At 51.5% G+C, this 21,585-nt stretch overlaps 1 protein-coding gene across 1 annotated transcript in view; it reads left to right on the top strand.

Annotated features, from left to right (window-relative positions):
- Nucleotides 1-74: 74 nt before the first annotated feature.
- Nucleotides 75-21,585, top strand: part of CAMTA2 (calmodulin binding transcription activator 2) — a 36,969-nt gene continuing 15,458 nt past the window's right edge. Inside the window, 16 exon segments of the mRNA XM_070727315.1 lie at nucleotides 75-222; nucleotides 350-435; nucleotides 694-797; nucleotides 10,219-10,286; nucleotides 11,565-11,700; nucleotides 12,908-12,979; nucleotides 17,493-17,550; nucleotides 17,553-17,645; nucleotides 18,549-18,619; nucleotides 18,621-18,662; nucleotides 18,664-18,691; nucleotides 19,558-20,021; nucleotides 20,023-20,220; nucleotides 20,223-20,888; nucleotides 20,890-20,935; nucleotides 21,061-21,195. Of these exon segments, the coding sequence (XP_070583416.1) occupies nucleotides 408-435; nucleotides 694-797; nucleotides 10,219-10,286; nucleotides 11,565-11,700; nucleotides 12,908-12,979; nucleotides 17,493-17,550; nucleotides 17,553-17,645; nucleotides 18,549-18,619; nucleotides 18,621-18,662; nucleotides 18,664-18,691; nucleotides 19,558-20,021; nucleotides 20,023-20,220; nucleotides 20,223-20,888; nucleotides 20,890-20,935; nucleotides 21,061-21,195 (2,209 nt within the window). The 5' untranslated portion in view covers nucleotides 75-222; nucleotides 350-407.

Below are 21,585 nucleotides of genomic sequence, written 5' to 3'. Positions count from 1 at the left end.
GTGGCCAGCAAAGCCTCTTCCTGGGCTCCTCGCCCCGCCTCTCGCCCCCCCCTCCCCCGTCTTAAAGGGCCAGATGCCACCGGAGAGGGAGAGGGAGCTCGGGGGCCGCGCTGTCACCGGCGGGCGGAGCGCAGCGGCGGAGGCGGAGGCAGGAAGGGCCCAAGCAGCAGCCGGCGCGGGGCGCGGGGAATGGCGGCCGGTGGCGGAGCTGCGGGCGCTTCGGCAGGTGCCACCCGGGCGGGAGGGCGAGGCTGGCACCGGGCGGGGCGGAGGGAGGGGGGAGGGAGCGGGGCCGCCGGTGCCCGAGGAGGGGCCGCCGCTGACGCCCTGCCGCTGCCCTCCCCCGCAGGCTGCTCGGCGTGGAGGCTGCCCGGCGGAGTCCTCTGAGCGCCCCGCCCGGCCCCAAGATGAACAAGGCGGCCACGGAGGTCTCCGGTGAGGAGGGAGGGGGAGGGCTCGGCCGGCGGGGGGAGGGTGCTCTTTTCCCACGGAGGAGGGGCCAGGAGCAAGCCGCCCGGAGGGGGAGGGGAGGGGAGATGTGATGGGAGGGATGGGGAGGGGGAGAAGACGGGGAGGGGGAGAGGAAAGGGGGAGAGGAGGGGCGGGGACCCAGCGATCCTTGCACAGGTGGGCGTCTGCCCCCCCCCCCCAACCCCATGGGGACTCTGCTGACTGTGCCCCCCCCCCCCGCAGAGAACAGCCACCACCTGAAGGTCTTCCTGCCCAAGAAGCTGGTGGAGTGTGTGCCCAAGTGCCCGGCCCTGCCCAGGGAGCGGCTGCGGTGGAACACCAACGAGGTAGGGGCGCTTGGGGTGGGAGGGGGGGGCAAAGGCTGGGGAAATCTGCCCCATCCAACAGGCCGGCTCAGGTACCCAAGGGCCCCTCTGGCTGCGGGGCTCTGCCCTCCCACTTGACCCCACGTGGCCCCTGAGAATTGGGGCTCCTGCTTGCAGACCCCCCTCCACCCCCACCCACCCCCCGCAGCCTCCTGCATTTTTTCTCTTCTGAGGCTCTGAGCTCGAATTGCCCCCAAAGACCCCTGCAAAAGGGCATCACAAGGGATGGGGTGAGTGGGGGGCAGCTGGTGACCCTCCAGTGTAATGGTTTGAGGACCGGAAGGTTTGGTTGTGTTTGCACAGAGAAGAGGGAGGAGACGGTTCCCGCAAGGGGCCGTTTTGGATCTGGACCAAACTCTGAAGGACCCCAAGGCAGCACCCCTGAGGTGGGGGAGGGGGAGGCTCCTTCTGGGGGTGGGGGTGGGGACCCAAATGGGCCTCCCCCCATGTTTTCCTGCCCTCCTCCTCTGCTGCATCCTTTGGACAATCTCCCACCTGCCTGAAATCCGGACTCCGGCCGCCCTGTTGTGGCCATTGGTCCAGGCTGCCTGGATTGGCTTCAGCCTTCCGGCAAACGGCCATTTCTGTTTTTTGCAACTTCACCAGCATCTCCTGCTTCCCCCCTCTAAGGTCTCAGAGCCCCCCACCCCCCCATGCAGCAGCTTCAAGGGCAGGTTTGTGGCCTCTTTGATTGGATAACGATAATGATGCCAGAGTTGGGAGGGACCTTGGAGGTCTTTTGCTTTCCACATTGGTCAAGAGTAGCTACTGCGAGAGGGACCTTGGAGTCCAGGTGGGAACAGCCATTTCAATGGGATCCAGCCGTGTGGAGCAGCTGCCAAAAAGGCCACCACAGTTCTCGGCTGCATCAACAGAGGGAGAGAATCAAGATCGCGCGAAGGGTTAAGGCCACTTTATGAGGCCTTGGTGAGGCCACACTTGGAATATTTGCATTCAGTTTTGTCCACCACGATGCAAAAAGGACTTTGAGACTCTGGAAAGAGTTCAGAGAAGAGCAACAAAGAGGACTAGGGCAGTGTTTCCCAACCTTGGCAACTTGAAGATATCTGACTTCAACTCCCAGAATTCCACAGCCAGCGCTGTCTGGGGACTTCTGGGAGTTGAAGTCCAGGTATCTTCAAGGTGGGAAACACTGGATTAGGGCCGCAGTGTTCTCTCTAAATTTTTTTGGGGGTGGGCGGAAAAGTATAGTGTCTGAGCGGCAGTCCCTTTGGGACTGGGCGGCACAGAAATAATAATAAAATTTCCCTCTCAGCTTCTGGGCAGGTTTGGAAAACTCTGAGTTGATGATGATTTTTAAGTGAGCGATTGCTCACTGCTCAGCTTAGAGGGAACTATGATTAGGGGACTGGAGGCTAAAACATATGAAGAACAGTTGCAGGAACTGGGTTTATGGCTAGTTTGATGGAAAAGAAGAACCAGGGGAGACAGGATAGCAGCCTTCCAGTATCTCAGGGGTGGCCCCAAAGAAGAGGGAGTCAGGCTATTCTCCAAAACACCTGAGGGCAGAACAAGAAGCAATGGGTGGAAACTAAACAAGGAGAGAAGCAACTTAGAAACTAAGGAGGAATTTCCTGAAATAACAGTTAACCAATGGAACAGCCTGCCACCAGAAGTTGTGAATGCTTCAACACTGGAAGTTTCTAAGTACATGTTGGATCACCATCTGTCTGAAGTGGTGTAGGGTCTCCTGCCTAAGCAGGGGGTTGGACTAGAAGACCTCCAAGGTCCCTTCCAACTCCAAAGGAAACCCCACACCTCTTCAGGCAGATGGTTATCAAACATCTGATTTGATTTGATTACGTTTCCATGCCGTCCATCTCCCCACAGACTCACGGAGGGAGAACAACAATAAAATACTATACGAAGGTTAAAACCCATCACAACACACATCCATCTCACAATCATGCAACGGTCAGACTGGAGAAGAGGGTCGGTGCTCCCGGGTCTTCCCAGGCCTACTGGCAAAGTCGTGACTTTAGGGTCTTTTAAGGCCAGGAGAGTGGAAGTGGTGCGAATCTCCAGGGGAAGCTGGTTCCAACATGCCAGAGCCACCACCGAGAAGGTCCTACCCTGTGGTCCTGCCAGTTGGCATTGTTTGGCTGATGGGACCCAGGATCTGATTGGCCTTTGGGGTGTGTGAGGCAGAAGAGGGTCCCATAAGTAATGTGGCTCTAAGCCAGGTGGGGATTTATAGGTGACAACCAAACGCCTTGAATTGTGTTCGGAGGTTGACCGGAAGCCGGTGTAGCTCGCTGAGCATTGGAGTGACGTGGCTGTGCCTAGGCCCACCCATGACGGCTCGCGTGGCTGCGTTCTTAATATTACCAGCCTGCCTACAGTCCGCACAGTCACTCACGCCCTCACCATCTCTCACCTTGACTACTGCAATGCGCTCTACATGGGGCTACCCTTGGAGAGCGTTCGGAGACTTCAGCTGGTGCAAAATGCAGAACTGCATGGAATGATGGGTGCACCAAGGTGCCTGGGCCCATATTGCTCCAACTCTTTACGTGAGCTGCATTGGTTGCCAGTCAGTCTCAAAATGCAATTCAAGGTATTGGTCATCACCTTTATAGCCCCTACATGGCTTAGGACCAGACTATTTATGGGACCTCCTACCTCATTGTGACCAGAAAGGGCCCACACTCAGCCTTCTCCAGGTCCAATCCACCAAGCAATTACGGCTGGTGGGGCCATTGGGAAGGGCCTTCTCTGTGGTGGCTCCGACCCTTTGGAACCAATGGCCCCCAGAGATCTAAACTATCTCCTCCCTCCCGGTCTTCTGGAAAGCTGTTAAGTCCTGGCTTTTCCGGCACGCCTGGAATTACGTATGACTGCAAGTATGTATGGTTTTCAAAAAAAAATAATTTTATTTTTATTGCATTGTTGATTTTATTGCCTTTCGGGGTCAAACAACTGTTTCACAAGAGAAACAGAAAAAAGGACTCGATGGGACCAGTAGTAGGCTAGACACAACAACCAAAAACCTGGAGGAGGCGATTTCACATCCCAAAATGGAAAGATCGGGGTTCTACCTAAAATTTTGGAACATACCCAGTAGTGGTTTTCCACCTGGGGGGTCGGGACCCCTTTGGACCGTCTCACAGGGGTCGCCTAAGGCCATGGGTGGGGGGGAACAAATTTCCCCTGGTGTTAGGGACTAAAGCTTCTATTGGAACATATTTTTACAATCGGGTGTTTACAGTGGGAGTGTCCCCTGATATTCCTGCCAATCGGTTCCAAGCTGTGTTAGGAGAATCAGTGCTCGGCTTTTGGTTGGGGGTCACCACGACGGGAGGAACTGTATTAATGGCATTAGAAAGGTTGAGAAGCACTTAGGACTCTTTGTAGCACGCTAGCAAACAAGGCTCTGCAGGGGGCTCTTCACTTACAGCGGTCTGCTTAGTGACCGTTCAGAGTTACAACGGCACGAGGATTGATTGTGCCTGGGGATCTTGGGACGTTACCACCAGGTGAGTGTGCAGTGTGTGTTGCTGCTGGGTGTATAAATTAAAGACTGCGCTCTTAGCCACAAAGCAAGATTGGTCGCATAGTCAGACAAGGACGATGGGGAGGTGTTTATTGTTTTTATTTTTAATAATTGAATTTATATGCTGCCCCTCCCTGAGGAATCAGCTTACAACATGTGAAAGAAACAATGAAATACGATGAATTCCAATTAATTAATTGGCTAAATCCAGTTAGTTGAACAGAATAACCTAATCTAAAAAACCCCAATTTTGTTGAAAAAACCAATCAAGCAACAATCACACACACAATTTGCGCCTAGTCTGAGAGCAAATTTCTTTATTTCTTTATTTATTGGACTTTTATGCCGCCTCTCTCCAAGGACCCGGAGCTCTACAAATACATTGAGAGGAGCTCTGTTGGGAGAATTGATTGATTGATTGATTGATTGATTGATTGATTGGATTTGTATAAGCACATAAGAACCTAAGAAGAGCCAAAAGCCCCTGGAGTCCAGCCTTCTGTGTCCCCCAGGGCCCCCCTATTGTCCATGGGGCCCTTGAGCAGAAGGAGAAGGCAAGACCCTCCCTTTCCCTTGACCCCCAACACATGGGACCCGAGGGAGCCCTGCCTGCCTCAACCCCACAGAGGGGGCACTTGGACGTCCGTTTCAATCACCACCTAAGATGCGCTTGGCATCCACGAATCTGTCTCATCCTGCCTTGAAGCTCTCCAGGCTGACAGCTGTGTATTGTATATTGTTTTGATATGTTGTGAGGACTCGGGGCGCTCACAACATATCAAAACAATATACAATATACATATCTAAAAAATCCAATTAATACAGCTTTAAAAAATTAAAACACTAATAACATTTAAAATCATTTATTCCCATTCACACAGCAAGACATACTACACTCAAATTGGGGCTTGGCTTATGGTTGGGGGTCACCACGACATGAGGAACCATATTAAGGGGTCCCGGCATTAGGAAGGTTGAGAAGCGCTGCGCTAGGCAGCGAGGGGAGGGGGGAGCCCCTGCGTGGCCCCTCTAGAGCAGTGATTTTCAACCTTTTTTGAGCCGCGGCACACTTTTTACATTTACAAAACCATGGGGCACATTGAGGGCGGGGGGGGGGGGGCTGGCTAAAAAAATATTGGACAAAAAAATTCTCTCTCTTCCTCCCTTTCGCTCTATTTCTCTCTCCCTCTTTCTCTCCCTTCCTCTTTTTTTCTCTCTTCCTTCTTTCCTCTTTTTTGCTCTCTTTCTCTCTCCCTCCCTCCCTCTCTTTCTCTCTCTCTCTCTTGCTTTCTTTCTTTCTCTCTCTTGTTCTCTCTCTTGCTTTCTTTCTCTCTCTTGCTTGCTTTCTCTCTTGTTTGCTTTCTCTTTCTCTCTCTTTCTTTCTCTCTCTCTTGTTTGCTTTCTCTCTTGTTTGCTTTCTCTTTCTCTCTCTTTCTTTCTCTCTCTCTTGTTTGCTTTCTCTCTTGTTTGCTTTCTCTTTCTCTCTCTTTCTTTCTCTCTCTCTTGTTTGCTTTCTCTCTTGTTTGCTTTCTCTTTCTCTCTCTTTCTTTCTCTCTCTCTTGTTTGCTTTCTCTCTTGTTTGCTTTCTCTTTCTCTCTCTTTCTTTCTCTCTCTCTTGTTTGCTTTCTCTGAGCTTCGCGGCACACCTGACCATGTCTCACGGCACACTAGTGTGCCCCGGCACACTGGTTGAAAAACACTGCTCTAGAGGACGTCTGGCCAGAGGTGCCCAGTGGAGGGGGGTCAGCTGTGGGGCCTGGGGTTGGAGCTGGGAGAAGAAAGCTCCGTCCTTCTTTGCTTTGCAGCTGTTCCAGAAGTGAAGTCAGAGGAGAAAAAAGTGACTTGCCGCCGTTTCCCACACTATTTTTTTTAGTACATTGTTTTTTTATTATTTTCTCCAACAGGAAGTTAAAAACAATGCATAATTTCCACCAACACAAGATTAAACTTATTGTCAAACATATACAATTTTTTTCCTTTTTTTTCTTTGTAATCATTCAATGGAGGCTCTTATATCTCTTTCTTTCACAAAAGGATTGGAGAAACATACAGGGTGCCTTCCAAAAGTAATGCAATTTTTTTTAAAAAAAGTAATTTATTGAACAGATTTTCACAAACACTTAAAATTCCTCAAAGCACTGTCCTTGGGCCTCTACACATTTTTTCCAGTGACTCTGCCGTGACCGGTACGCGCCCTGGAAGGCGTCTTCGGGGACCTCTCACAAGGTCTTCGCCACAGCTGATTGGATCTCTTCTATGGACAAAAAACGCGCCTTGCCATAATGTGCTACAAGTCCACGAGTTCCTGGTCAAACACCAGGTCCCAATGCTGCCCCCCACCAGTCCTGACGTCGCCCCAGCAGACTTCTTTTCGTTCCCAGCCCTGAAAGGAGCCCGTTTTTCATCCATAGAAGAGATCCAATCAGCCGTGACGAAGACCTTGCGAGAGGTCCCCGAAGACGCCTTCCAGGGCGCGTACCAGTCATGGCAGAGTCGCCGGAAAAAATGTGTAGAGGCCCAAGGACAGGACTTTAAAGAATTTTAAGTGTTTGTGCAAATCTGTGCAATAAATTACTTTTAAAAAAAATAATTGCATTACTTTTGGAATGCACCCTGTATAATATCTTATATATTCAAAAACGTCTTAAAAGAGTCTGCGGAGAGGGGCGGCATACAAATCTAATATATTATCATTATTATTATTATTATTATTATTATAAATACAGCTTTTCATCTAATATTAAAACATTACAATAACCTTTACATTAATCACTGGTCATCAAATTCGCTTCTTATTTGAGTCTTACAAATGAGTTGAGCAAATTGTTCCAAAAGGAAATTTTCTTATAACTTTTTTGTTTATTCGACTTGTATGCCGCCCAATCCCGAAGGGGTCAGCAGAATAAAATACAAGACAATAAAAGAAGTCAGATATAAAACTAAGTTATAAAACATTAATTAAAACCCTAATAAACTAACCCAACATCCGTACTAAACATTCATAGAAGATTATATATAAAATAATTCCTCATATTGCAACAGAAGTGTTTCCCACACTTAATGACCCTTTTAAAGGGTCACGCGATCCAAATTCAGAGGCTTCCTGTTTTCCACAGTCGCAGAGTCCCAAGTCACATGACCCCCCGTTGCCCCCTTCTAGGTCAATGGGGGGTTAAGCCAGGTTCACATAACAACGGCTAACGGCTGCAGTCATTCACTTAACAACGGTGGTAAAAAAAGGTTCATTAGTGGGGCTAACTCACTTTACAACGGCCTGCTTGGGCTCGTGGTCGTACCGGCCGTCTTCCCAGGGGGGTCGTTCTTTGGGGGTGGGGAGACCCTGTGGGCGGGGAGCCCTTTCTCCTGCACCCCCCACTTCTGCCTTTAGGTCAGGGCAGAGTTGCCTCTCCTGTGACTTGTGGACTTCGACTCCCAGAGTTCCTCAGCCAATCGTGCTAGGTGGGGAATCGTGGGAGTCGAAGTCCACATGCCATTGGAGAGGCAACCCAGCGGCCTCTGACGTTGGCGACTTTCAGCCCGGCACACTTCGAGTCCCAGAATGCAAAGCAAAGCTGGATGGTGAATTCTGGGAGTTGAAGTCCAGCAGTTATGCCAAGGTTGGAGAGCCCTGCTTTTGGGGGTGGGGGGGTGGGGGGGGAGAGTTGCCCCCAGTGCAAGGCTCCCTTGAGGGCCCACCAGGGGGAGGAAGATGTTGGGAGGAAGGGGGGGGTCCTTCAGTTGCCCTTCAACCATCAGATCATATCCGTGTGAAGGTGGGATTCAAATTATTTTTACTGCCGGTTCTGTGGGCGTGGCTTAGTAGGCAAAGCAATGGAAGGATGTGGTAAAAAGCCCCATCAGCTGGGACCCCCCCCCCCGGTACTACCACGATTTCCACCCCGATCATGGGGGGGGGGGGGGTGTCATGGCCAGTCAGAAGTTGTTGGTGAGAGGGCTAACCATATTTTTATTTTTATTTTTATTTTATTATTCAATTTATTTATTATTTAATTTTTATCTCTGTCTCTCTGTCTATATCTATCTCTTATATCTACCTACCTACCCATCCATCCACCTACCTACCTACCTATCTACCTACCTACCTACCTACCTACCTACCTATCTACCTATGCTGCCCAACACTCTAGGGCAGTGATGGTGAACCTCTATAGCACAAGTGCCACAGGTGCCACACGGAGCCATATCTGCTGGCATGTGAGCCGTTGCCCTAGCTCAGCTCCAATGTGCATGTATGAGCCGGGCAGCCGCACAGAGGCTCTGGGAGGGCGTTTTTGGCTTCCAAGGGGATGGAGGGAGGGGCGTTTTTAGCCTTCAGAGCCTGGGGAGGTCAAAATAGGAGCCTACTGGGTCCACCAGAAGTTGGGAAACAGGCCTCTTCTGGCCTCCAGAGGGCGGGGGAAAGCATGGGATTACGGCGGTGGGCACTGGCGCCTGCATGATACGCTTTTTGGCACCTGAAGAAAAAAAGGTTCGCCATCACTGCTCTAAGACTCAGGACGGCACACAACAAAAATAAACACGGCTCAGTATAGAAAACATTTCAATTTAAAATAATTTCTGCCATCTGTACATTCATGGGCCGACCTCGCTAGTAACCCCCCCAGTGAGGTCCGTGGCCCCAGGCCTGTCGGAAAAGCCAGGTCTTTATGGCTTTTGAGAAGGCCAATAAGGTGGGGGCAGTGTGGCTCTCTGAAGGTGGCTGATTCCAGAGAACCGGGGCCACCACAGAGAAGGCCCTGCCCCATTGAATTACGGCGGTGAGCACCAGCAGACGTGGTTGGTAAATCCACAGTAACTGAATTTAAACATGCCTGGGATAAACATAGATCCATTCTAAGATAAAACACAGGAAATAGTATAAGGGCAGACGAGATGGACCAGGAGGTCTTTTTCTGCCGTCAGTCTTCTATGTTTCTATGGACCTGCCCGCCAACACTGGGAGGCATGTGGTAGAAGGTGGTCTTGGAGATACTCCAGCCCTGAGCATGTAGGGCTTCATAGGTAATAACCAACACCTTGAATTGTGACTGGAGACCAATAGGAGGCCAGTGCAGCTCACAAAGAGTTGGTGAAGTGCAGCTGCATTCTGGACCAACTGTAGTCTCTGAATAGTCTTCAAGGGTAGCCCCAGGTACAGCGTGTTGCAGTAATCCAGCCGTGAGGCGACAAGGGTGTGAGTGACCATGAGAAGAGCCTCTCGATCCAAGTAGGGTCCATATAAGTCGCTTTGGAGGGCTACTCATTTCTCTCCAACTTCTCTCGGATGGGTTCATGATGGACCCAGCCCTTGTTTGCCCTGACTGCTTGGACACTTGACCAGGGAACAGGGAACCTGGTGTCGCGTGCTCCTCGACCAACTCTGTTCATGTCGCATTCCAAGGAGGGTTCTGAAGATTCTGAAAATTGGTCCACTTGACAAAGAACGACCCATTTCCCTGCTAAAATCCCTGGAGTCAAAGTGCCCTGTCGGAAGCTGCAATTGTTAGTCAGTGACGCTGGCGACTCCTTATCTCATGAAGGAATGTGCAGATTAGCTTCAATCTCCGGCAGCAGCCGAGCTGCGGGACAGTTATCTTTCCATGACTCTCACTGAGAAGCTGCCAAGATTATATCGCATGCGTGACTTTGGCTTGTATAAATGAGGCTTTCTATACAAAAAGGTTGATTTGAAATATCACGCCTGGATTCCTCCTTCGTTTTCAAGTTACGTAGGTCCGGGATAGAACACTGGTGTGTGTGTGTATGCGCGCACATGTGTGTGTTGTGTCAGTAGTATGGAAGGGGGTATTTCCCAGGAGCGGGAGGGTCCGGCTCTGAACGGGGGCCACTCTGGGTCTCTCTTTGCAGGAGATCGCTTCTTACCTGATCACCTTTGAGAAACATGAGGAATGGCTCCACAGCTCCCCCAAGACCAGGTAAGGAGCTAGTCCCTGCTTCCTCAAGGTTGGGCACGGAGGAGGCCCTGCTCACACACCCAGCCCTGATGGGTCAAATTCAGCTGGTCCTTCGGGGGTCTGAATTCTTTCAGGGGGGGTTGTTAACCAGCACGACCTCCCCACTTCTTCTTTTGTTTCTTTTGGGAAAAACTTTATTGATTTTCATACATTTTCTTTAAAAATAATAACATACTTTTAGAAGTTGTGCATTGGTGCATGAAAAGAACTTTCATATATTCAGTTCAAAATATTATTTCCGTAACACAATCATTTCTGTAGTTATGCATTCCTACTCACATGTATATGCAACACTGCGGGACAATTTGTAACACAATTTCTGTTGAGTTTGATTTTTGAGCCTTTTTATAGTTAATTAGGCAGGTTGGTTCAATTAAAAAAAACTATTTGTATGAACACAATTTAACTATTATAGTCTTTGTATGAATAAAATTACTCTTTGTAAACAGTATATTTGCTAAGTTTTTGTTTTACATTCCTTTATATGCACAATTTGTTTGACTTCTTAAGGTATCCCGTAGCTTAAAAAGTTGACGTGACAGACAAAAACTGTGGTTATTTTTGGATCCAGAGGCTAAAAGTTAGTTGGAAATAAGTCACAGATTTAAGGCAACCAAATTGCTGTTCCCCGGTGTAATCCTATCTTTCTTTTTTCATATTTACATTTTTCATACTAATTTGGGGAGTTACTCATAATAATCTCCCTGTTTGCTTCCCTTATTTCAATCCATTTGTGCCACTGTTCCCACGTTTCATAATATTCTGGTTCCTTTTGACCTCTTAGTTCCAATGTAAGTTTGTCCCTCTCTGAACAGTCATAAATGGATTTATTTATTATTGCCTTTTCTGGGGGGTATCTCATTATTTTTCCAAAATTGGGTAAAAGTAATCCGAGCTGCAGTTGTTATGTGCAATATTAAATATTTCTTCCCCTTAACTGTAATCTTTCTTAAAAATTGCTACTAAGAACAATTCTGGAGTGAATTCTATGCGTTGTCTCTTGTAGCTGTTTATGGATTGTCTTCCACAATTTCTTTGCTTCATAACACAACCACCACATGTGAAAAAAGGTGCCGTTAGATTTTTTATTTTGCATCGCAAACACTTTGGATTTAATTTTGGATGCATTTTTGCCAAATGCCATCTGGAGCACATCTTATAACAGTTTTCTTTATGTGGTGCTGATTTAGATAGTTTTAAATTTATCTTCCGTGCCTCTTCCCACTCCCCTCCCGGCAGACCCCAAAACGGCTCCCTCATCCTCTACAACCGCAAAAAGGTGAAGTACCGGAAGGATGGCTACTGCTGGAAGAAGCGGAAGGACGGCAAGACCACGCGCGAAGACCACATGAAGCTGAAGGTCAAAGGGGTGGAGGTAAGACCCCCCCTCCCCTCCATCACTCCCCACCCCCACCCCAGGGAAGGGACAATAAGGCCCTGCAAAACCCCCAGGCACGCTCTGGGCAAGGGAGTGTTTGGGGCGGATGCTGGGAGGGGGGGCAGGGTTCCGAGTTTCAAGGAGGATGCAGAGAATGAGGGGGGAGGAGCGGGGGTTACAGGTGGGTTTTGACTTATGACCGCAATGGGGTTCAAAAATTTTCCATTGCAAAGCAAAAACATTTGCCCTATTTTACGATCTTCTCACCGTTGTTAAGGGGATCGGGTTTCCCCGTTGACTTCGCTCGTGAGACTCAGCGGACAGCCATAAAATATGAGTCGGTCACCAATATTTGAGGCATTAAGATAGCCCCCCCCCCCCCCCCCCCCGCAATGAGCAGAATGTAAAGTTTGACTGTTTAAAAACAGGGGCGATTGGGTTTTAGTGTGACTTTTGAAATTTAAGGATTTATTTGTTTATTGATTGATTGGGTTTGTATTATTATTATTATTATTATTATTATTAATTATCATCATTACTTTTATTGGATTTGTATGCTGCCCCTCTCCGTAGACTCGGGGTGGTTATATGCCACTGAGGAGTGAGGGCAGCTCACAACGTATCAAAGGAACAATATGAACAAAATTAATCCAATTAATTTAAAACTTACTTTATCTAAAATTCCCAGTAAACATTTAAAAAATTATTGCTGTTCACACGACAAACACACATTACATTTGGGGTTGTTTTTCAATTGATTTTAAATTTGGACTTAGCAGGCTTTTATTGTTTTTAGATGTGGTCAACCGCCCCGAGTCTTCGGAGATGGGCGGCATATGAGTCCAAATAATAAATAGATAAGTAAACAAATAAACAAACAGACAGACAGATTTGGTATAGATAGATAGATGATAGATAGATGATAGATAGATAGATAGATAGATAGATAGATAGATAGATAGATAGATAGATAGATAGATGATAGACAGACAGACAGATAAATTTGGATCGGGGGACCATCATGGAGATTGTTGAAACGGTCGTAGGTTGTGAAAAGAACACAGCTATAATTGCCGTTCTCATCCCCCGTTTGTAGCTTTTGTCATAACTAAGCGAGTGGTCGTAAATCAGGGACCGCCTGTAGTGGGGGGGGGGTCTCCTTCAGGGAGGAAAGGCCCCCAACATCTCTTCTGCCTCTCCACAGTGTCTCTACGGCTGCTACGTCCATTCGTCCATCGTTCCGACATTCCACCGGCGCTGCTATTGGCTACTCCAGGTCAGTCTCCCTGCAGCTGCTGAGCCAATTGGGGGCCTTTCCTTGAGGGGTGTGGGGTGGTGGGGGAGGGTGTGTGTGGGGGTCTCCAGAAGGAAGATAGCAACGGGTGACTTGCCTTCATTTCAGCTAAATAATGTTCAACATGGAGAGCGATGCCCACTTCCAAACGATGGGGCTATTGGAGTGCAGAGTCGACTGACAATGAGTCAGTCGAGGTGACAGGGGCCTGTCTTAGTCCATCTGTTTCGAGTGACCTGGTGACACCTGATGAAGTGGACAAGGCCATTGGAGCTGTGAGTTCCGCCACCTGCTTGTTGGACCCATGTCCCTCCTGGCTGGTCTCGGCCGAGCAGGGAGGTGACACGGAGCTGGGGTCCAGGAGATTACCAACGCTTCCTTGGGGAGGGGAGTTTTTTCCAACACTCTATAAAGAGGCGCTCGTGCGCCCCCCTCCTCAAGAAGCCCTCCCTGGACCCAGCCGTACTTAATAACTATCGTCCAGTCTCCAACCTTCCCTTTATGGGGAAGGTTGTTGAGAAGGTGGTGGCGCTCCAGCTCCAGCGGTCCTTGGAAGGAACCGATTATCTAGGTCCCCCAGCAGTCGGGTTTCAGCACGGAAACTGCTTTTGGTCACGTTGATGGATGATCTCTGGCGGGCCCGGGGACAGGGGGTTTATCCTCTGTCCTGGTGCTCCTTGACCTCTCAGCGGCTTTCGATACCAATCGACCATGGTATCCTTCTGCGCTGGCTGGAGGGGTTGGAAGTGGGTTTTACGGTGGTTCTCCTCCTACCTCTCTGGTCAGTCGCAGTCGGTGCTGGTGGTGGGGGGCAGAGGTCGTCTCCAAGGTCCCTACCTTGTGGGGTTCCTCAGGGGTCGTTCTCTCCCCTCTGCTGTTTAATATCTACATGAAACCGCTGGGTGAGATCATCCAAGGGCATGGGGTAAGGTATCATCAGTACGCTGATGATACCCAGTTGTACATCTCCACCCACATGTCCTCTCAGTGAAGCAGTGGAAGTGAAGTGATGTGCTCGGTGTCTGGAGGCTGTTGGGGGTCTGGATGGGTGGTCAACAGGCTCAGACTCAATCCAGACAAGACGGAGTGGCTGTAGGTTTTGCCTCCCAAGGACACGTCCATCTGTCCGTCCATAACCCTGGGGGAAGAATTATTGTCCCCCTCAGGGAGAGTTCGCAACTGGGGCGTCTCTCCTCGATCCACAGCTCACATTAGAGAAACATCTTTCAGCTGTGGCGAGGGGGGCGTTTGCCCAGGTTCACCTGGTGCACCAGTTGCGGCCCTATTTGGACCGGGAGTCACTGCTCACAGTCACTCATGCCCTCTCATCACCTCGAGGCTCGACTACTGTAATGCTCTCTACATGGGGCTACCTTTGAAAAGTGTTCGGAAAACTTCAACGTGTCCAAAATGCAGCCGCATGAGCAGCCTTGGGCCTTCCAAGAACATGCACCACATCTCACCATCACTCCGCGGACTGCATTGGCTACTGATCAGTTTCCGGGGCACAATTCAAAGTGTTGGTAATGACCTATAAAGGCCTTCATGGCACCGCACCAGATTATCTCAGGGACCGCCTTCTGCTGTACGAATCCCAGCGACCAGTTAGGTCCCACAGAGTTGGCCTTCTCCAGGTCCCGTCAACTAAACAATGTCATTTGGCGGGGCCCAGGGGAAGAGCCTTCTCTGTAGCGGCCCCGGCCCTCAGGAACCAACTCCCCCCAGAGATTAGAATTGCCCCCACCCTCCTCGCCTTTCGTAAGCTTCTTAAAACCCACCTTTGCCATCAGGCATGGGGGAACTGAGATATTCTTTCCCCCTAGGCCTCTAAAATGTATGCATGGTATGTTTGTGTGTATGTATGTTTGGTTTTACAATAAGGGTTTTTTAGTTGGTTTTAATTACTGTTGTTAGCTGCCCCGAGTCCTCGGAGAGGGGCGGCATACAAATCCAATTAAATAAATAAATAAATAAAAAATAAAAATAAAATAATGTAGGATTTGTCGATCTTGACCACGTGAAGGGGTACAGACTTCAACTCCCACAATTCCCCAACTGAGGATGCAGGGATGAGGAATATCTATCTATCCATCCATCCATTATTATTATTGTTATTATTTATTATTTATTAGATTTGTATGCCGCCCCTCTCCGTGAACTCCATCCATCCATTTCTCTCCGCAGACTCAGGGCTGTTTATGAAAATGAGAATGAAACACAATAGAAAACACAGGGGAAGAAACACAACAACCTGAGGACTGATATTAAAACCCCAAGTTATAAAGAACCAGGCATTCGCACAATCAGGGACTCATGTTCTCCACCGGAGCGAGACACCAGTTCAGTGATGGCGAACCTTTTTTTTACACGGGTGCCAAAAAAGTGTGCGCGCATGATATTCACGCATGTGCGAGTGCCCACACCCATAATTCAATGCCTGGGAGGATGAAAACAACTCCCCCCCCCAAGAGGCCCTCTGGAAGCCCGTTTCCCAACTGAACCCCACCCCCCAGGCACCAAAGGCTTCCCTGGATCCTGGGGAGGGTAAAAACACCCCCCCATCACCCCGGAAGCTCCCTGGAAGCCAAAAACGCCCTCCCGGAGCCTCCGTGCGAGCCAAAGCCCAGCTGGCCGGCACACGCACACGCTGGAGCTGAGCTAGGGCAACGGCTCACCTGCCACCAGCTAATGGCTCTGCGTGCCACCTGTGACACCTGTGCCATAGATTCGCCATCACGGTCCTAGGAATCTCCAATTTGTGGACTTCAACTCCAGAATTCCCCAGCCTAGCTGTGTGCTGCCTGATGAATTCTGGGAGTCGAAGTCCCCGCAACTTAAAATCGCCAATTTTCGATGCCCCTGCTTTTAATAGAACGAATTATGATTTTGGGAAGATATATATTTTCTGTGTCCTTCGGATAGGATGGCATCCCAATATAAGAAAAGAAAGAAAGAAAGAGAGAGAGAGAGAGAGAAAGAAAAGAGAGAGAGAGAGAAGGGAGAAGGAGAGAGAAGGGAAAGAAGGAGAGAGGAGAGAAGAAAGGAAAGAAAAGAGAGAGAGAGAAAGGGAAAGAGAGAGAGAGAAAGAAAGGAAAAGAAAGAAGAGAGAGAGAGAGAAAGGGAAAGAAAGAGAGAGAGAGAGAAAGAAAGGAAAGAAAAGAGAGGAGAGAGAGAAAGGGAAAGAAAGAGAGAGAGAGAAAGAAAGGAAAGAAAAGAGAGAGAGAGAGAAAGGGAAAGAGAGAGAGAGAAAGAAAGGAAAGAAAAGAGAGAGAGGAGAAAGGGAAAGAAAGAGGAGAGAGAGAGAAAGAAAGGAAAGAAAAGAGAGAGAGAGAAAGGGAAAGAGAGAGAGAGAGAGAAAGAAAGGAAAGAAAAGAGAGAGAGAGAAAGGGAAAGAAAGAGAGAGAGAGAGAAAGAAAGGAAAGGAAAGAGAGAGAGAGAAAGGGAAACAAAGAGAGAGAGAGAGAAAGAAAGGAAAGAAAAGAGAGAGAGAGAGAAAGGGAAAGAAAGAGAGAGAGAAAGAAAGAAAGGAAAGAAAAAAAAAGAGAGAGAGAAAGAAAGAAAGGAAAGAAAAGAGAGAGAAAGAAAAAGAAAGAAAGAAAGGAAAGAAAAGAAAAGAGAGAGAGAGAAAGAAAAAGAAAGAAAGAAAGAGAGAGAGGAAGGAAGGAAGGAAGAAAGAAAGGAAAGAAAAGAGAGAGAGAAAGAAAAAGAAAGAGAGAGAGAGAGAAAGGAAGGAAGAAAGAAAGGAAAGAAGAAAAGAAAAGAGAGAGAGAGAGAAAGAAAAAGAAAGAAGGAGAGAGAGAGAAAGAAAGAAAGAAAGAAAGAAGAAAAGAGAATAAAGAAAATTTGCTGTTACTTAGAATACCTAAATTGCAGGGGAAAGATGCCCAAAATACATAAATCCATTGTCCAAGAAATAGGTGAGTCCGGTGTCCTGCTTCTCGTGTGTGTGTGTGTGTGTGTGTGTGTTTGTCTGCCTGACCTTCCCCGGAGAGGCTCCTGGTGATGTGGGGGGATCCCTTGAAGGGGAGGGGCCTCTATTCCTTGGGCTGTGAGAGAAAGAGGGCGAGGACACAGATCACATCTAGAGATACAGAGAGTTTTGAGTCTTAAACCTGGCAAGATTCTGTCTACTGGTTTGAAGCCACAAAGAAGTGGACTTGGCAGAATCATCAAGGTTATTCTTGGTTTGGGGCCTGCTGTGAGGTCTTTTTAGGACTCCCCAGTTATTCTTCAGAAGACCCTCTTTTGGGCTGGGAGTCACCCCCGCCCAGTTTCTGTTTGAGAGCTGGAATGTGGGTCGGATCCGTCTTAACTACCAGGAAGAAGCAGGACGGAAAAAGTCTTAGGAAAACTCGTCTCTCTTTTAACGAGACTGCCTCCTTTGCTCTCCCCTCCTAAGCCCTCCCCACGCCCGCTCTTCTCCCACCCGGTGTGGCCTTGCTCCCTGCCAGGGGCGGATTCCTATTACCGCCAGTATTGTGTCCCCTCCCTGCAGAACCCGGACATTGTCCTGGTCCACTACCTGAATGTGCCGGCTATCGAGGACTGTGGAAGATCTGCAGCCCCCTCCTCTGTTCCATCAACAGTGACCGGAAGGAGTGGCTGAAGTGGTCGAAGGAAGAACTGGTGGGACAGCTGAAACCCATGTGTAAGCGGTGCAGGAGCGGGAGTGGGGACGGCAGCCACAGCGCGGTGGCATGGAAGACTTGCGCGCCCCCTTGCGGTGCCTCTTCTTAAGCGGGTTAATGGAGTCAGCCTGTGGGCCCCCCCCGAGCCCTCCCCCAGGGAAGGACAGATCAACCTTGAGCCTGGTGAGATTCAAACTGCCAAACTGGGGGCAGTCGACAGAAGTCGCCCGCAGTACTGCACTCTCACCACTGCGCCACCATAGCCAGGGTTTTAGGATCCTTCGTGGAGGGAGGGAGCCTGCCGGTAGTCCTTGACATACGACCAGTTGCTAAGTAGCTCTTCCAAGTTCTGATTGGCCTGACCCTGCCGTAGCCAGTGAAGGGTTTGCTTAAGAACTGTTGAAAAACTGGGTCCATCCTGTGACTGGCCCACTTTATAGCCGTCGCAAGTTACAAGCTCCGTTATGGTTGTACTTGAGGACTGGAACTGGGAACGGGGAGCTGGGGGCCGGTGGCTGTGCTGAGCCTCTGACCGCCAGCAGGTGCTGCTGAGAAGCGCCAGGCCGGCAGTCTCCTCCGTTCCCAGGAGGCTAGCAGCTGGACGCCAAGCCCGAGGTGGGCAGGCCGCGGGCTTTATCAGGGGGAGGAATCTGGCCACAGTGTGGTGAAGAGGACTATTTTTCAGAATTTATTTTATCTTGTTTGACTTACGTGCTGCCCAACCCCGTCGGACTCAGGGCGGCGTGAACGAGAACGTCCTGTTTGCCCACCCATTGCCCGAATGCCCGTGGCAGGGGCAGTGCCCCACCCTCCTCCTGCCCGGGAGCACTGGTTTCTGCACCTGGGGAGGGCTGGGGTCTCGTGGGGACGGGCGACAAGGCCGGGATCCTGACCTGGGCACGTGGCGCTCTTCCCTCCCGCAGTTCATGGGATCAAGTGGACCTGCAGCAACGGGAGCAGCACCGCCGACTTCTCCGTGGAGCAGCTGGTGCAAGCAGATCCTGGAAAGCCACCAGGCCAAGCCGCCCCCACGGACCCCACGCCTGCCTCTGCAGCAGTAGCCTCGGTCAGCGCCCCCCCTCCCCTCCATCCCACGGGGCCCTCTGGGGCATTGCTGCCGGCCCTGAGAGGCTCAGACTGCGGTCGCTTCCAGGGGAGCTGGCGGGGCTCGGTGGGATCGGGGAAGAACCCCTCCAGGAGGGCTGGGTCAGCGAGGCAGGGCCACCTGGGGCCAGCTTGGTCCATCCTTATGTGTATTTGTGTGAGTGTGTAAGGGAGAGGGGGGGGCACTGGTGGCCTTCTGCCGGGAGAGGAAGCAGCGACGTTCCAGGAGTGATTTCCTTGCCAATTCTTTGCCCCTGTCACGTGGGCAGAAGCAAAAACTCACCGAAACTCACTGGAATCTCACTCTCGCACACGCCCTCACGCACGATTTTGCTTGCTATGCATGCGCAGAAGCGAAATCTCGCGCCAATGCACACTCATGCACTTGGCCACCTCAGAGGGCGCATCGGAAGTGCCGAAGGACGGCAAGGCCTTCGCTGAGCGGGGGGTTGTGTTCAGGCGGGGGTTGCTACTTACCGCCGCCACCAATGCGCTTCCTGTGGAGCCCTGCGTCCCCGGTGTGCATGCGCCAGGGCAAGAGTTTGGTTCTGTGCTTGCGCAGGAAGCGAAATTGCTGGAGGGGCCATGCGCGCGTGCGACATTTGGGTAGGGGTTTTTTTGCTCCCACGCATGCCGAAATCTGTTGTGTGTGGCCCCTCCCCCCCCCCCCCCGAGATTTTGCTTCCTGCACAAACATTGTCTGGATTGCGACTTGTCCAGTTATGGGGCACAAGGGGTGGGGGGTGGGCACTGCCAGCCCTGTAAGTAAGCCAGGATCCTCGTCTCAGGCTGGAAGTGGGGGCTGTAACCCCTCCCCTCTCCTCGCAGGGAGTCCCGGCCATGTCCCGCACAAATGCAACAGCATTAAGCACCGGATCATTTCCCCGAAGGTGGACATCCGCCCATGCCCCTTCCCGGCCCTGACTGAAGTGCAGAACATCTCCAGCAGCCCCGAGGCCAGAGCTGAGGCTGACCTGGCCAAGGGGTCTCTCCTGGACAGCAAAGGCCCCAAGGCAGCCAAAGCCAGCTCCCCCGCCGTGGCCGATGCCATCCCCGACTCCACGCAGCCATCGCCCGCTCTGGCCCAGCCTGGCGGCTTCCCCAAACAGGAACGGCCCCCGGGCACTTTGTCGGTCAGCCTGCCCAGCAGCACCATCTTCGTTGTGGCTGGGCTGAGTGGGGCAGAGAAGCCACTGGCCTTGACCCCCAGCCAGCATTTGGTCTCCGGAGAGGGGGGGCCGGCCCCCACAGCCCCTCTCAGCCTGGCCGTCTTGCCCCGGCCTGGTCCTCTCACAGAGCCTGGAGTCCGCCATGGAGACCAACGAGGGGGCCCCGGACACCTTCGACCCTGACCGCTTCCTGAACAGCCCCAAGCAAGGACAGACGTACGGAGGCGGCCTGGGCCTCCAAGCCAAGCCAGAGCCCACTGAGACATCCCCGGCTTCGGGCTATTCGCTCTACGTCCTCCACCAATCGCTTCTTCATCCAGGATGATGGGGCCGGGCAGGGACCCACACCCCTCTCGGCCAGCCCCACGGCAGCAGTGGTGGAAGCCAAGAGCAGCACAGAGGCGCCCATGGAGACAACGGGCGAAGGGGACACTCAAGCGGAGCGGCCGCCTGGCAAAGGGGGTGGGGAGGCTGGAGGGGTGCCGGAGATCTCCCCCCAAGGAGCTGCAGGAGGAGCTGTATTCGGTCATCCAAAGAGTGGCCGCGGCGGCTACCGGAGGCCCCTTCGGCCTGTCCTTTGAAAGCCACTTCCCGGACCTCATTAGCGAGCTGATGACAGAAGGCACAGCGGCCGAAGGGGCAGGCAGCCCGAACGGCCCCAGTCCCGGGTCGGAGAGCCCAGAGGCGGTTCTGCCGGAGCCCCTGCCCGAGCCTTGCTACACGCCACCGGAGGCCGTCTTGGGGGTCTCTGCTCAGCCCTTGGTCGCCATCACCGACTTCTCGCCCGAGTGGTCCTACCAAGAGGTGAGTTCTCAGTCGTGGGGGCCAGAGGGACCCCAGAGGCCTGGCTGGAGGGGCAGACATCGGACCCTCTTTGATACCTGCCTTTTTGTCCTGGGGGCGGGCAGGGGGGTGTCCAAGGTGCTGATCACCGGCCCCTGGATGGACGATTCGGAGTCGTACAGCTGCCTCTTCGGACAGATCGCGGTCCCCTGCTGCGCTCATTCAGTCCGGGGTGCTGCGCTGCTACTGCCCAGGTAGGGGAGATGGGTGTGGGCTGGGGGGAGCGGGAGGGATGGCCTGCAGCCTTTCCCAGAGCAAATGGCCCCTCCGGCTGCCCCCCCCCCTCCCTCAAACATGCTCCCCCCGCTTCTTCCCGCAGCCCACGAGGCCGGCCTGGTACCACTGCAAGTGGCTCAAGACTCCTGCCTGCTGTGCCCTTCGGTCCTGTTCGAGTACCGGGCACGGAACTTCCTGGCGCTGCCCAGCACCCAGTTGGATTGGCTGTCCTTGGATGGTGAGTGGGGGACGCTCCCCCCCAGCTGTGGGCAAGGGACCCGGTGGGCCTTTCCCTGCAGGCCTCCCACTGCCCCGTAGAGGTGGTAGCCCCCTCCCCTTAACAACAATCCCTTTTAAGGACCAACGTCACAGGGGCAGTGAAAGGGAGCGCTTCAATCTTACGACCATTACAGTCAGTATTGGGTTGGAGCTGCGTGTGCAACCCGCGAGATTTGGCTCTTGCGCATGCACGGGAAGCCAGATCTCACATGAAGATGCTCGCGCCAGGGAGGTTTTGCTGGGCTTTGGTGGGTTTTTTTGTTTCTGCGCAGTAAAAACACCGTCGAAAACCAGCGAAGTCTCACGCGCACATGTCTTCGTGGGAAATTCGGCTTCCTGCTGGTCTCTG

This window comes from Erythrolamprus reginae, chromosome Z, assembly GCF_031021105.1.
Source record: "Erythrolamprus reginae isolate rEryReg1 chromosome Z, rEryReg1.hap1, whole genome shotgun sequence".
Lineage (NCBI taxonomy): Eukaryota > Metazoa > Chordata > Lepidosauria > Squamata > Dipsadidae > Erythrolamprus > Erythrolamprus reginae.
This window is presented reverse-complemented; position numbering and strand designations above follow the sequence as displayed.